The following is a 15,122-nucleotide window of genomic DNA, read 5'->3' on the forward strand; positions in this document are numbered from 1 at the left end:
GAACAAAACACACCGGCATCTTTGTTTGATCGGCACTGAATCGCTGTGAGAAAGGGTGATGACGTGATGCACATACGCGTCATGTAGTCTTTCTCATTGTGTTTTCTCTACAGCCTTAAACTGAACAATTGCACAATAAACGGTCAAACTCTTGACGTGAAAAAATATAATTTAAATCCACAAACAACATATTTCTAATTCAGGGCATATGACGACTGGGACCAGCAAATAATTATATTATCTGCATTGAGACCCATACATTTTTTACGATCTCAGAGGTCCCATGGGAGTCTAGCCGAAGGGGCGGGACTTCGCCACTCTATGGAAACTGTCCCACTGGACCGCAGCTTTAGGCTCCGCCTCCTGCTGCTGCCGCCCGCTGCTGCCGCCCGCTGCTGCTGCCCGCCCGCTCTCATCCACTTTCCAGGCGAGGCGCAGTTCAACTCGAACAAAGCTAATAGTGTTGTTAGTCAAGTGACTTGAGAATTATTATTGTGCCTTTAATGGAATTTGATCTTCTGCTTTAATATTCTAGTTGATCATTATTTAGTCAAGCAAGCAGAATGTTAACACTAAAACAAATCTTCTTCATCACTTTTTAGTCTCTCCTGTTTTGTAACTTACTTTTGTTGTCTTCTTTGCAGCTCTGTATTTAGTATTTTTGCTGTTTGTTTTCTTTAATGGTAGTGTTTTGAGCCCTCAGTCACCGTAACAAACAATCAAAGAAGGAACAGGAAAGATTTCACAGACACACTTGGGTAAAAATAAAAGAGTGGAGGTATGTGAGTGATGATAATCAGTTAGCAGATAATGTCTGTCACCTCTCGGCTGGTTTAATAACATTAACTGTCCACTGGGGGCAGAGTTTCTCAGCGTTTGACACTTCTGAATCTGTACAAATCTGTTGTAATGTTGTGTTCATACCAATCGCAAAGAAAAAATGTTCCTGTGCCGCAGTTGCATACAAAGTCAATGCAAAGACTTGAATCAACATTAAATTGTCCTTTCCTGTATTTGCTTCAGTTAAAATATGCATGATGACTTCTTAATAAAGAAGTTATTGAGTCATGAGTCATGCTTCCAGAGGACAAACAGATAAGACCAGGAACTGACTGTACTGTACTGTGTGTGTGTGTGTGTGTGTGTGTGTGTGTGTGTGTGTGTGTGTGTGTGTGTGTGTGTGTGACATGACATTAAATTAAATGTCTGCTGTGTGATTGTATTGACTCTAAACAGCTGGATGACTCGCCTCTCTCCCTCTCTTTACAGCTGCTTTCTGTCTGCTAGACTTGTTGTTTCAGGAGGTTTAGATGTAAAAGCAGCCAGCAGCTGAAGGTCATGCTTTCTGACTTGATGTGTTACAACGAACCCCCCTGAGATTTAACTGATTTTATTTCCAGGTTGAGTAAACGATTCAATGATGCATGAACACACACAGATGGAAGTGTTGTGTTAAGAAAGACTCCAGGTCAGTCATATTTGTTTTTGTGTTGTCTACCTGAGGAGATCATTTTAAAAGTAAATTTTAACCTATTTTCCTATCGTTTTGTTACCTGTATTCTGGACCCTGATGGGCAGTTTTGTTGTTGTTGACAGTGTTGGAAGTTTTCACCATATTACAATAAATCTCTCTGGTTGTTGTCCGTCAGATGACAGACATTAAGGTTAATTCCAGACTTCCTGTTGTGGGTCCAGGTCTCTGGATTTCACCTTCTCTGAGTGGAAAATCACTGCTGTGAAGGTTACACACGTTATGTGGGGGTGACACTTATCCCAGCATTCCTGCCTTCCTGCCGTTAGCTGTTAGCCGTTATCTCCCCCACGTGTCAGCAGGGACGAGGAGCTGCTGAATGGCCCCAGGCCCAGGAGACCTTGTATGGCCATGGCCCGCTTGGAGAGGGATGATAAGCAGCTTGCAACCAGCAATGCGGCCATGTTTAGAGCAATGTCTGTTTCTGTTAAATTTAGAGCAGTTATCGGATGCAGCTCTCCCTCCTGAACGCACTCTCTTCTTCTTCTGCTGCCGCTGCATCAGGACCAGACGTGAGTAACGGATCACAGAAGGGACAAAACCAGGTGCCGATTTCACTGGGTTTGTTTATCAGCTGTGGAGGAGATGCTGTTGCTGCTGTGATGGATGGGATGAAATGATACAGTTGTCGTAACACTGTAGTAGTGTTGTTGTAAAACTGAAGTAGTGTTGTGGTAACATTGCAGTAGTGTTGTAGTCAAACTGTTGTAGTACTAGTGTTGTGGTAATACTGCAGTAATGTTGTAGTAACACTGTAACCGTGTGGTAAAACTGCAGTAGTGTTGATGTTAAACTGAAGTAGTGTTGTTGTAACACTGTAGTAGTGTTGTGGTAAAAGTGTTGTACTAAAACTGTAGTAGTGTTGTCGTAAGAGTGTAGTCGTGTTGTAACACTGTAGAAGTGTTACAACACTGAAGTAGTGTTGTAGTAAAACTGCTCGTGTGGTACTGCAGCAATAGTAGTAGTAATACTGTGTTAGTGTTCTCGTAATACAATAGTAGCTTTGTTGTAATACTGTGCGAGTAATACTGTAGCAGCGTTGCTGTAAAACTAAAGTAGTGTTGTAGTAACACTGCAGTAGTGTTGTAGTAAAACTGCAGTAGTGTTGTTGCAACACTGTAGTAGTGTTGTTGTAAAACTGAAGTAGTGTTGTGGTAACATTGCAGTAGTGTTGTAGTCAAACTGTTGTAGTAGTGTTGTGGTAATACTGCAGTAATGTTGTAGTAACACTGTAACCGTGTAGTAAAACTGCAGTAGTGTTGATGTTAAACTGAAGTAGTGTTGTTGTAACACTGTAGTAGTGTTGTGGTAAAAGTGTTGTACTAAAACTGTAGTAGTGTTGTCGTAAGAGTGTAGTCGTGTTGTAACACTGTAGAAGTGTTACAACACTGAAGTAGTGTTGTAGTAAAACTGCTCGTGTGGTACTGCAGCAATAGTAGTAGTAATACTGTGTTAGTGTTCTCGTAATACAATAGTAGCTTTGTTGTAATACTGTGCGAGTAATACTGTAGCAGCGTTGCTGTAAAACTAAAGTAGTGTTGTAGTAACACTGCAGTAGTGTTGTAGTAAAACTGCAGTAGTGTTGTTGCAACACTGTAGTAGTGTAGAAAAATGTTGGTAGTGTTGTACTGCAGTAATTGTAGTAGTAATACTTTATTAGTGTTCTCGTTATATGACGTAGCTTTGTTGTAATACTGTGGTAGTAATACTGTAGCAGCATTGCTGTAATACTGTGATAGTGTTGTAGTAATTAATTGTTGTGCTCTAGAATGTCAAAATAGAAATAGAATATCAAAAGACGCCCATTGATGCAAAACGTAGTTGCAAGCCATTAGAGGGACTGACTGGATAAATCAAATCACCCTGAATTCTCCTCTCTGGATTGCCCATTTCATATCAATGTTCTCCACTGTTTGTATCACACAATGACAATCTTCACAATGTCAGCATGTAAGCAGAAGTAATAAATTTAGCAACAACCACAAAGCTGTCATTCTGTTTTCTAATTGTAAATGCCACTGATCAACCTTGGAAACATTACCATGTCAACAGCAGTAGCATGTAAACAAACCACGTTGCCCAGTTCAGCTAGCTAACATTATGACATCACTGATCAACCTTGACAACGTCAACGAAGTTATACGTAAAAAAAAACATGTTGCCCATAGTTTAGCCAGCTAACATTATGAGTACCACTCAATAGTTATGCAAGTATTCAATGAATTATTGGGACATATGGTAATATTCTCTCTGTGATGAAACTGTCGAAATTGCTTTCCACTGTGACTGAGAACAAACTCAACATAATAGCATTGATGTTCCAATGTGATGACTGAGGACATCGTCAGGACGTCGGTCCAGAACACACAAAACTATTTTGACAATATGTGTCACGCCGGTGAGGTTTGTCTTGTCTTGGTTTTTGTCATTTCCTGTTTTATTTTGAAAGTAACTCCCCTCTCGTTCCAGGTCACTTGCCCTTCATCATGTGTTTCCTGGTCTGATGTCATCCCTGATCCCTGATTGTTTTCACCTGTTGCCCGTTATCCCTCTGTGTATTTAAGTCTGCGGCTCCCCTTGTCTTGGGCGAGTTTGTTCTGTCAGGCTTTGGGCAAGGAGGGAGGACTCAATTGCAGGGCAGAGGCAGTTAAAACAGGCTTTATTTCTAAATTAAAAAAATAACAAACAAAAGATCGCTCCAAGGGGAGGAAAAACGAGGCTACGGGCTACAAACATAAATCTACAAACATAAGACGCAAAAACACAAAGGTAGCTTGGCTCATGGCTGAATCTTGACTTGACGAAAGACGAAACGAACTCGCCCAAGACAAGGGGAGACGCAGATTTAAATACACAGACGGATAACGGGCAACAGGTGAAAACAATCGGGGATCAGGGATGACATCAGACCAGGGCTGTATTTGAAACCGCATACTACCGTACTGCCTACTACATACTGCGTTAGTATATACTGTATACTGCGTACTGAATGTGGGATTCAGTATGCTACTTCAGCAGACCGACGCCGTTCACACCGCAGTATGCAGTATGCAAGTTTCCCAGAATGCATTTCGTGGCGACCGGCAGCGGTAGTTGTAACACAGGCGCAAAGCTGTTTTATTTCCCGCTGTAGCGCTGTTATTATGTCACTTTATTACATTTTAATATTTTTTCATGCGAGAAAGTAACCGTTTAGATCCCCAATGTGCGGTTAGTTTACCCAAATGACGGCTGTTTAGTAATTTGCCTCGATGTTTTCGGAGAAGTGAAGCTCCGGAAGGAGCGGGTCGTCTCAGAGGCAGCAGCCCGTCTCCAGAGGTGTTCCGCCGGCCAACATGCGTCGTCGTCCCGGGGGAGACAGCAAGCCAGTTATCTTAACTGCTGTTTGTAGTGGACAGTATACAGTATAGCGCTGTCTCGGGAGCTCTGCATGTACAGAAATCACCAAATATTAATAAAAAAAAGTTTGAATTAACAGAGTACTTTTTTTCATTTCATATGTACAACAGCCTGGATTTCTATTGTACCTATATAGCTTTCGTCACAATAATCAAGTAGCCTATGCACTGTACTTATGTAAACAAATATAACAAATATAAACGCTGTACTGCTCCGGCGTTTTTTTGTTTGTTTTTTTTTCGTCACAGCTCCGGCGTTTGTATTCCCCTGGAAACGCTCTCTTGCTCCGTCATTACTCGATTTATCCAGGCTCCAGCGCATTGCATTGTGGGAAACAGTAGGCAGAGTAGACGGGTCGGATGCATACTGGAAATATTCTCCGAATCAGTACGACATCCGGGAACTTTTCGCATACTGCAGATTTTGCTTTTGTTTGCATACTGCATACTGCATACTACATTTTGGCCAAATCAGTACGTACTAGCAGTATAGTATGCGGTTTCGAATACAGCCCAGGAAACACATGAGGAAGGGCAAGTGACCTGGAACGAGAGGGGAGTTACTTTCAAAATAAAACAGGAAATGACAAGACAAAAACCAAGACAAGACAAACCTCACCGGAGTGACAATATGATGTGTATGTGTCTATGATACAAACCCAAATAAGGTCTATAATATCTCTAAGTCAGGTTAGTGCTTTTTTTATTAAACATGACAACAGACTCATAGGAATTTTTGCACTGATGTTGCTATTCAAACACATTTTGTGTTTTTAGATTTATTTTTGTAAATCATTTTAAAGTGGTATTATTTCTTGGGCTTCTTTATTCCTCTTCAGACATCTTGGGACCATATTGGAAATAAGCACGTTATATATTTCTATCTTTATTTATAAGATTTTTGATTCTTTGTCTCATGAAACATTAATAAAAAAATCAAATATAGAATGAACAAAAAGAATAATTTTCAGCCACTGTTGACCAATTTAGACAACTTCTTTAAAAAAAAAAAAAAAAAAAACATTGGATAAGTGAAATGAATTTAAATGTTCAGTTGAGTTGTGAGTAATTCTGTTGTTGGAGATACTGGAGATGGAGATTCAGATGGTGGAGTGAAAGTGTGGACAGAGAGAGGAGGAGGAGGAGGAGCTGGACAACTGTTGGATAGTAGTGTGGTGCTTAAGTCAGGTACTGAAGGGTTTGAGTGACGGTAGGTTTCTGATTTCCTACACAGATCTGTACCCTTAACACAGTGTGTTTTTGTATAATACTGCAAGGGAGCAGGTGGCAGTACATTTGAAGTAATATTGCAGCATGGCAGTATATGATATGGTATTGTGTTTATATGGCTTGATTGTAAAATGGTCTTTATAGTGTCAATCAAATGATGTTTAGATAAAAAAAATGTAAATAAAAAAAAATCATTTTTATACGTTTAATTTGAGAGCACAATAGTAATATGCAATACTAAGTGTGAAGAAGATGAGACAGTTTCTAACATCTGTTATCCTTCAGGTCAATTTGACCCCAGCAATATAAACCTTCACAAAATTAACTAGTATAATCCATTAAATAAAACATAACCTCCCCCCTCCTAGCCCTTTATATATCCACAATACATATAAAAATAGGCAAGTCACAAAAAAATCTCTCAGTCCAAGTGGGGAGCTGAACAATGATGACTTTCCACTTCTGGAAGTAAACACATTTTTTGTAAATGCGTCCGAAGTGTGAAAAAATATCATCATGCTAATTTTATTGTAACCTATTTGCCCCCATTAAATTAGGAAAAGTGAATATCAATATTATCAATATTAACCCCCTTTTTAAAGATAATGAACATTGAATGGGATCAAATTGTCCCAGACGATAACAGGAGGGCTAACAGACTTAAGGTAGAAATCTGGAGCATACCAGGGTCTTGGGTTCATTAAGATATGGTGTCAGTAGCAGTATTAGCAGTAGTAGTCTGATCATAACTTCGAAATATGACTACAAAACTCCCTTAGTGTAATTATTAGAAACTAACCCTAACGCTTAGTTCTGATAGTGTTCATATTGTCGGCTCATATGAAAGACTACTCGGTTCTGTTTAAGGTCCACCTTAGTCCTTTTTCTGTTCTCACTATAGTTCCTCTGTTTATCACTCTGCTTGGTCGATGACATTTAGTTTAGTGTTGCTTCCACACAGAACTCTGAGCTTTTCGTTTTCATTAATAACCACGGAAACCAGAAATACTAAAGTCTCCTTCTGTGTTTTGCAGGTTTAAAAGAGCTCAAGTATCACCATGAGCCAAACTGGGACCTCATCATGGTTCTCCACCTCTCAGCTACTCTTCTTTACCATCATTTCAGTTGGGCTTCCATGTTCTGCAGCAGGAGGTTCTACTCCAATCGTCATGGCCAACAATACACTCAGCAACCACACTAAATGTGGAGGAGGTAGTGTCTGTGTTGAAGGTGTTATCCTGCCAGTATGGAAGCCAGAAAACCCAGACTTTCCTGACCGCCTAGCCAGAGCCACTATATACTTTGTGGCGTTGGTGTACATGTTCTTGGGCGTCTCCATAATCGCTGACCGCTTTATGGCGTCCATCGAGGTCATCACCTCCCAGGAGAGACAGATCACCATCAAGAAGCCGGATGGTGAGAAGATCACCACTACGGTGCGCATTTGGAATGAAACAGTGTCCAACCTGACTCTGATGGCGCTGGGTTCTTCTGCCCCGGAAATCCTCTTGTCAGTTGTGGAGGTTTGTGGTCACAACTTTGACTCCGGTGAGCTGGGCCCCAACACCATTGTAGGAAGTGCCGCCTTCAACATGTTTGTCATCATTGGCCTTTGTGTATCCGTCATTCCTGAAGGAGAAACCAGAAAGGTGAAGCACCTCAGGGTCTTCTTCATCACAGCCGCATGGAGTGTCTTTGCATATATCTGGCTCTACCTGATCCTGGCCGTCATTTCACCAGGTGTTGTCCAGATATGGGAGGGGCTGCTCACACTCTTCTTCTTCCCCCTTTGTGTCGGATTGGCATACGTGGCCGATCGCAGACTCCTCTTCTACAAATACATGTACAAACGATACAGAGCAGGGAGACAGAAAGGAATGATCATCGAAACGGAAGGAGAACCGGAGCTTCCCTCAAAGGTTGACATCGAAATGGATGGGAAAATGCTCAACTCCGAAATAGAGGAAAAGGGGTTTGATTTAAAGGAGATGAATGAGGAGGAGGCCCGCCGAGAGGTGGCCAAGATCCTGAAGGAGCTGAAACAGAAACATCCTGAGAAGGAGATGGAGCAGTTGATGGAGCTCACCAATTATCAAGTTTTAACCCAGCAGCAGAAAAGTCGGGCTTTCTACCGTTGCCAGGCAACCAGGATCATGACGGGAGCAGGCAACATCCTGAAGAAGCATGCCGCCGACCAAGCCAAGAGAGCCACCCACCACGACATCTGCTCAGAGGTTTCGGTGAACAGCTTTTCCTCCAAAGTGTTCTTCGACCCTGGTACCTACCAGTGTCTGGAGAACTGTGGAAGTGTAGCGCTCAACGTTGTGCGCTGCGGTGGAGACCTTACTAGCACAGTCTCAGTGGATTACCGGACTGAAGACGGCACAGCAAATGCAGACTCAGATTACCAGTTCACTGAAGGAACTATAGTGTTCAAACCAGGCGAGACCGAAAAGGAAATCCGCATTGACATAATTGATGATGATATCTTTGAGGAAGACGAGCATTTCTTGGTTCACCTGAGCAACGTAAAGGTCATATCAGGGGGCACAAGCTCAGGCAAGTGCGAAGCAAACCACATGGATGCCCTCGCAAGTTTAGGCCTGCCGTGCACAGCCATCATCACCATCTTTGATGACGACCATGCAGGGATCTTTACATTCGAAGAGCCAGCAGTGACCGTGAGCGAGAGCATTGGGGTGATGGAGGTGAAGGTGATCCGAACCTCAGGAGCTCGCGGTGTTGTGGCTGTGCCATACAAAACCATGGATGGAACAGCTAAAGGAGGTGGCGAGGACTTTGAGGACACACATGGTGTCCTGGAGTTTGAGAACGACGAGATCCTGTAAGTAGAAATCTTCTCACAAATCATCTGTTTAGGCAACAAAACAAATGTTCGGTTTAGACAACAAAAACAACGTTAGCTTTTGACTACAAAACCAATGTTAGCTTTTGACAACAAAGCCAACGTTAGTTTCAGACAAAAAAAACCAACGTTACATTTAGACAATTAAACATGCATGAGGTTTTGGCAACAATATGAACTTTAACTTAAGACAACAAAACTAACGTTTTGTTTAGGCAACAAAACCAACGTTAAAGTTTGACAACAAAATCAACTTTAGGTTTAGACAAATATACATACATTAGATATATGCAACAAAACAAAACAACAAAGCAGGACTTTTTAACCACAAGACCAGAGCTGGACACTGTATGTCCCAAAGTGTTGTAAAATGATGCATCTATTTCCTACATTGATAATCAGTGTTGGCACTGGGCATAAATAATTGCTTTGCTAATTGTCCAATCTGAACATACTTCTGAGGGAGAATATATGTGTTACCTGAGCATTCTGTAACCTACCATGTAATTCCTTGAGGTTTATGTTTTTACTCCTTCCCAGTTATTTCCAATATTCCTACAAATGTCCACTATCCACACAAAACAATGACAATTTTTGCATGCTTTACAGTTACAGAAAACATACTTTATATAACATCACTTTAAAGAAAAAAAGAATATTACATCATCTACAAACATGTCATTACAATATCTGTCAGGTTCAGGTTAAGGTCAGTTTATCAGGTAAAGTGCACATTTTATTATGTGTGGCTTAAAATAGGTCAATTAAATGAAAGAATGTAAACATATAAATGAGAATTACCTATACTTAAAGGGACAGTGTGTACATTTTGAGTAATTTTTTAGTTAAAATGGGGTGTGCCCACGTCCCGCTGTCCCTTCTGGAGCTCCCGGGGAGCAACTTTTACAGAGTGTTTTGATCCGCCCATGGTGAACGTACCAGACACGACCTCTTGCCTTTTACAGTCAGTGTTGTAGAGCAATATAAGCGCTTTAGTCGTATTTGTTTGTGTTTGTTGTGTGTCTAGTTAGGGTTAGGGTTAGCTGATGCTATAGGCTACGACATAGTAATGGTAGGCTCCCAAAAATAAACCAATATAAACATGGCAACATAAATCACTATCTTGCTCGAGGTGTAATTACTTATACATGCTCACACATGTTTGTTTGAAATATCAACCTCATCATCTGAAAGAATACTGGTGAAGTGGTGTTGGATGACATGTTGTCGTAGCTTCTTGGTACATAACGCTACCGTTGTTGCAACAAAGCGATGCGCTAGAGAGCAATATTCGTTTGAATGTAAAATACAATTTCACTCCTAGTTGGGAGTAATTCCTACACACTGTGTCTTTAAAGGCAGAGTAGGTAATTTGAAAAAAAACAGAGACTTTGAATTTGAATGCATTGCTGAACCGAAATAGTCCTGCCCCCCCCCCCCCCCCCCCCCCCCCCTTCACCTCTGTCCAAAGCCCCTCCCCCAGAACACCAAACAGGTGCTCAACAGAGTGCAATCAGGCAATCCAGTAAGCATTGACAAGCAGGCAGACAATTATTTTCTCCGGCCTGACTTTTTGGATTGGACGGGGTTTTTTACAGTCCTGCCATGGCCACAGATGACATTTTTTTATTTTAGTATGTCAGAGCATTACATTCATTCATTGCTATTGGTATAGTACGAGGATTTCAAGTAATATAACAGAAAGTGTTTCTGAATAGAATCTACTCAACTAGCCCCGCGATAGACTGGCGTCCTGTCCAGGGTGTACCCTGCCTTCGCCCAATGACAGCTGGGATCGGCTCCAGCCCCCCCCCCCCGACCCTGAATACAGGATAAGACGGTAGAAAATGGATGGATGGATGGATCTACTCAACTTTTAAGAACTTGGACAAAATCTGTAGCTTCTTCTTCTGCTTCGGCGTGCTTCTATTCTGCTGATACGGTCATCTTCATCATGATCATCTAGAAACCTGCAGATGCGTTTGATGCTGAGTGATGTGGCTGCTTTGAATGGAAACCAAGAACGCTGTATCATCTATGATACATATATCTATGTGAACAGCTGCTACCTACCATGCTACACCTGTCAGTCTGTCTGCCTGTCTGTCTGTCTGCGCATAGTGTCTTATCAAAATATACTTGAAGAAAAATTAGGTTTAGGCAACAAAACCACTTAAAAATGATGATAAAATATCATGTCTTTCTGCCAGGCAGTCCTGTAGGCTAATTATCGGAGCGAACAGCTAACGTTAACGGAGCGAACAGCTAACGTTAACGGTGTAAAAATGTATGTTAACAGAGCAAACGGCTAAAATTACGTTATGATGAGGCGAAGATAAATTATTAATGTTATCATATTATATTATATTTAAATTTAGTTTTTCATTTGAGAAACTTGAATAAATCCAAGGACATGTTTTCACAGAAATATAAAATATGTATTGGGAATTATGAGCTGTTTAACGTACCAGCTTTTTGGAATGCTTTTTAATGTGCATAACCAATATACAGTAGATGACAACTGAGCAAAAGGATAAAAACGTTTTTTATCATACAGACTTCTGTGATTTTCTATTGACGTAGATAAATATCTAACGATCTGACTACTAATTTTCTCTGAACTACCGCTATATATATTTTTTTTGTGAAATTCAGTCAGATTGGTTTTAATTCTTCTTTCAATCTTAGTTGGTTTCTTTATTGAATGTAGTTGAGGATAGTCATGTTTTGTTGTCCTTTCGCATTAAACCAGCAGCAGACCTTTGCTCCACCTCCACGTTGTCATGTGACTGCCAGCTTCAGGTTTACATGCCTGTCATAGCGGCTGCAGGCAGACCCTATCCATGTAGCAATGTAATGACAACACATTTATTTCCAGAGCATAAACACAGCCGCTGGCTGTGAAGGAAGCGGAACATGAAATGGAAAAGGTGCCACTCTCATTCTTTGTCTCAGTTTATTCATGAGGACACTGCGCTTCATTCAGCCTGCAGGGAGCGCCTTATATAGAGCGATCAAGGTATCAGCCCACGAGCAGTTCAGCTGCTGCTGGACATTTACTGCTTGTTGATATATTAGTAGTGATGTGTTAATATGGGGTTGTACAAGGGACTGCTGAGGATGTTTTTGAGAAACCTAAAACAATCAATATCAAAATATAATTTTCACCTCTTCTCTTTGCTGTCAAGACACCCTTTCTGACAGGGAACTGAAGCCGTTATCTTTGCTCTCTCTCATGGATTTGTACCAGGCAGTGGTAGATCAGGCTGCGGTAGATCAGGCAGCGGTAGACTACGTAGCGCAGACCAGGTAGTGGTAGACCAGGCAGCGGTAGACCAGGTAGCCTAGACCAGGTAGCCTAGACCAAGTAGCCTAGACCAGGCAGCAGTAGATTTCCTTTGGCTCAGATGTAGAGCGAGTCATGCTCCAATTGGATCTCACTGGTTTGATTCACGGCTCCTCTGGTCTGAAGTCACCGTGTGCGAGATACTGATAGTTTATTTTCTATATTTGAATATATTCAAGCCAAACCAATGAAACACTGAGTCAATTAAATACTGTATCATCAAGTGAAAACACACCAGGTAGCCCCACCCTTAAAAAATCCCCAGCTTTCTGGTCTGTTGCACTCTAAATGGACCATAATGAACCATAATAAACCATAACTAAATGAACATCATGCTGGATTGGAGAAGACTTGAAACTAGAGATTGAGACCATAAACTTGTGTTTTCAATGTTTACTGAGATAATAGATCAAGTGAGAAGTAGGCTCATTTATTCATAGACTTTTATACAATCAGAGAGGAGCCACCCCCTGATGGCCAGCAGAGAGAACGCAAGTTTAAGGGCCTTCGGTGTCGGCTTCACTGTTCAGAAACGGAGGATGACCTCCATGTTAACGGCTCATGTACTGATAGCGATATACTGTTGCACTTGATTTCCGCCGAATTTACGTATTGTAAGTCGCTTTGGATAAAAGCACTCTGCTGCTGTTTATGTGGACTAGAGTATTTCAGTGTGATCAGATTACAGCAGAGTGAAGGATCACATCTGACATCACTCACATGGGATTGGTACGGGGTGTCCTTCATTTAATGAGAATTTTTTGTTCTCATTAAATGAATTTTGTTATATACAAATGAATGAATATTTGGTTGTTATAATTAGGACTGAAGTTGGTTAAAAGATTTATCAAAAATAAATTATATTAAATAATAATAATAAAGTATATTTCATGTGGACGAGGGGTCTTTTTTTTAAATGACATTGACACATAACACAAAAAGTAATCATCCATCAAAAACAATGATGGTGCTAATCATTGACCTATACAAGATTGCCATAATCAAAAAAAGTTTTGCCCATAGCCTTTATTATATTGAGAATATTTCAATTACATTTTAATCAATATGATGTGGGAATATTCTTTTAATTTGTGTTAGCAGCAGGCTAAATGAGTGAAGTAGACCGTTGGTATGTTTTTAGTTCTTCCTCATTTCCATTTTTTGGGGTTTAAGTGGTTGTTGGATGTGTTGACCATTGATCTCCATTCTTTATCCCAACTTTACTCTTTGGTGAGTGTGAGTGGATTCCCAGCCTGGTGTGTCACTTGTCTTTGTGGTGCTGTTATTCCCAACTGGCTCCTGTTAGATGGCAGATAAACATCACGCAGCTCTCTTCCTTTTAAGGGCAGCCAGTGTTGAACAGCAGCAGGATCCTGCTCATTGTCCAAGACTCAGCCCATAAAGCAGAGAGACAAGTGCAGCCAGTTCCTCTCAGAGACCACCAACATTACCCTTATATTTCCCACCACACTAAACTGATCAAGTGATCACCAGACTGACAACATACAGCCCCACTCATCAGTATGTTTTAAAGCAGTGTTTGATCAAATGACTCAGTGTCATAGTAAGGATTCTCTCCTTTGGATTCATTAGCATCTACTTTTTACATTCTTGGCTGTCTTCATCCCAGTTTTTCATTGAAAAAGCACTCAGAACGCTTGTTTGATGTTTCTATGACAACAGTATCTTGACAAAAAATGACCACTCTATCCCCCGTTGTATGATAGACTAGTGTTAAACCCTTTGTTTTAATTTTCTTTTTGGCTACAGTATGTTTGTTTGACCAGGGGGACGCTGCTTCATATTTTGTATGAAGAGCTTGTCAGAGACCCCATGGAAGCTGATAAAGGTAACATTCAGAGGTCCACAGTATTCAGCTTTCCTTTGTTATGATGGCGTCTGTCTGACATATAAAGCTCATTGGAGACAGACACAGACAGAACACGCTTCTTCTCCATTTGGTAGCATTCGGAGCGGCTGCACAAACAAAGTGGTGGGGAACACTCAGAAAAAAAACGCTGTGTGCTACAATTTTTCTCCAGGCGGCTGAACAGACTCTGTCCTTATTGGGAACAAAATAAACAAGATGGTGACAGCTGAAAACCAAGATGGTGACATTGCTACAGCTCCATATGTTAGGAAGATAATGAAAACAAATCTACATTACATCCTATGAATGTTTGTGTGTCGAAAACTTAAAATGCTCAGAACGTATCTTCATCACTTTATCGGGATGTGAGCAGCTAGTTTCTGTAATAGTGATAGTTTCCATAATAATTATAACAAAATTAATATAAGCTGACATTGTAATTGATTGAGGTATTGAGGGACCTGGATAGAGACCACTGAGATAACATTAGCTAGGCAGCTAAAGTCAAACTATGAGGATTAATTTAAATAATATGTGAATGTAAATATATGGATAATAGAGAGGCCATGAGTTATTATCATTTAATGTGAGGAACTCCAAACAGGTTTTCTAGTTCCAAATTCATTATTTCTTTTGTTTAGAGTTCTAGCAAAAATAAAATAAAATTATATGTTTGATATAAATTTAACGTGCATATTATTTTGTTACTATGCAAATTATTGTCATGTTCTCCTGCTGTATTTGTAAAACATTACAACCATTTATTAGAGTCAGGAAATATTAAAATCTCAAATATATTTGATTGCTGTATGATGAATCAATCTTTAAATATATTTGCAGGACTTTATATTTCAGAAGTACTCTTATTCTGAAGTAGTTTA

At 40.5% G+C, this 15,122-nt stretch overlaps 1 protein-coding gene across 2 annotated transcripts in view; it reads left to right on the top strand.

The window, feature by feature from the left end:
• Window positions 1-1,909: 1,909 nt before the first annotated feature.
• Window positions 1,910-15,122, top strand: part of slc8a1a (solute carrier family 8 member 1a) — a 36,813-nt gene continuing 23,600 nt past the window's right edge. For both annotated transcript variants that reach the window (XM_084006363.1, XM_084006364.1), the window contains exons 1-2: window positions 1,910-2,043; window positions 7,194-9,004. In XM_084006363.1, coding sequence (XP_083862489.1) covers window positions 7,218-9,004 — 1,787 coding nt within the window. In that variant the 5' untranslated portion in view covers window positions 1,910-2,043; window positions 7,194-7,217. The remainder of the gene's footprint in view (window positions 2,044-7,193; window positions 9,005-15,122) is intronic.

This window comes from Eutrigla gurnardus (assembly GCF_963514095.1).
Source record: "Eutrigla gurnardus genome assembly, chromosome: 3".
NCBI classification, from domain to species: Eukaryota; Metazoa; Chordata; class Actinopteri; order Perciformes; family Triglidae; genus Eutrigla; species Eutrigla gurnardus.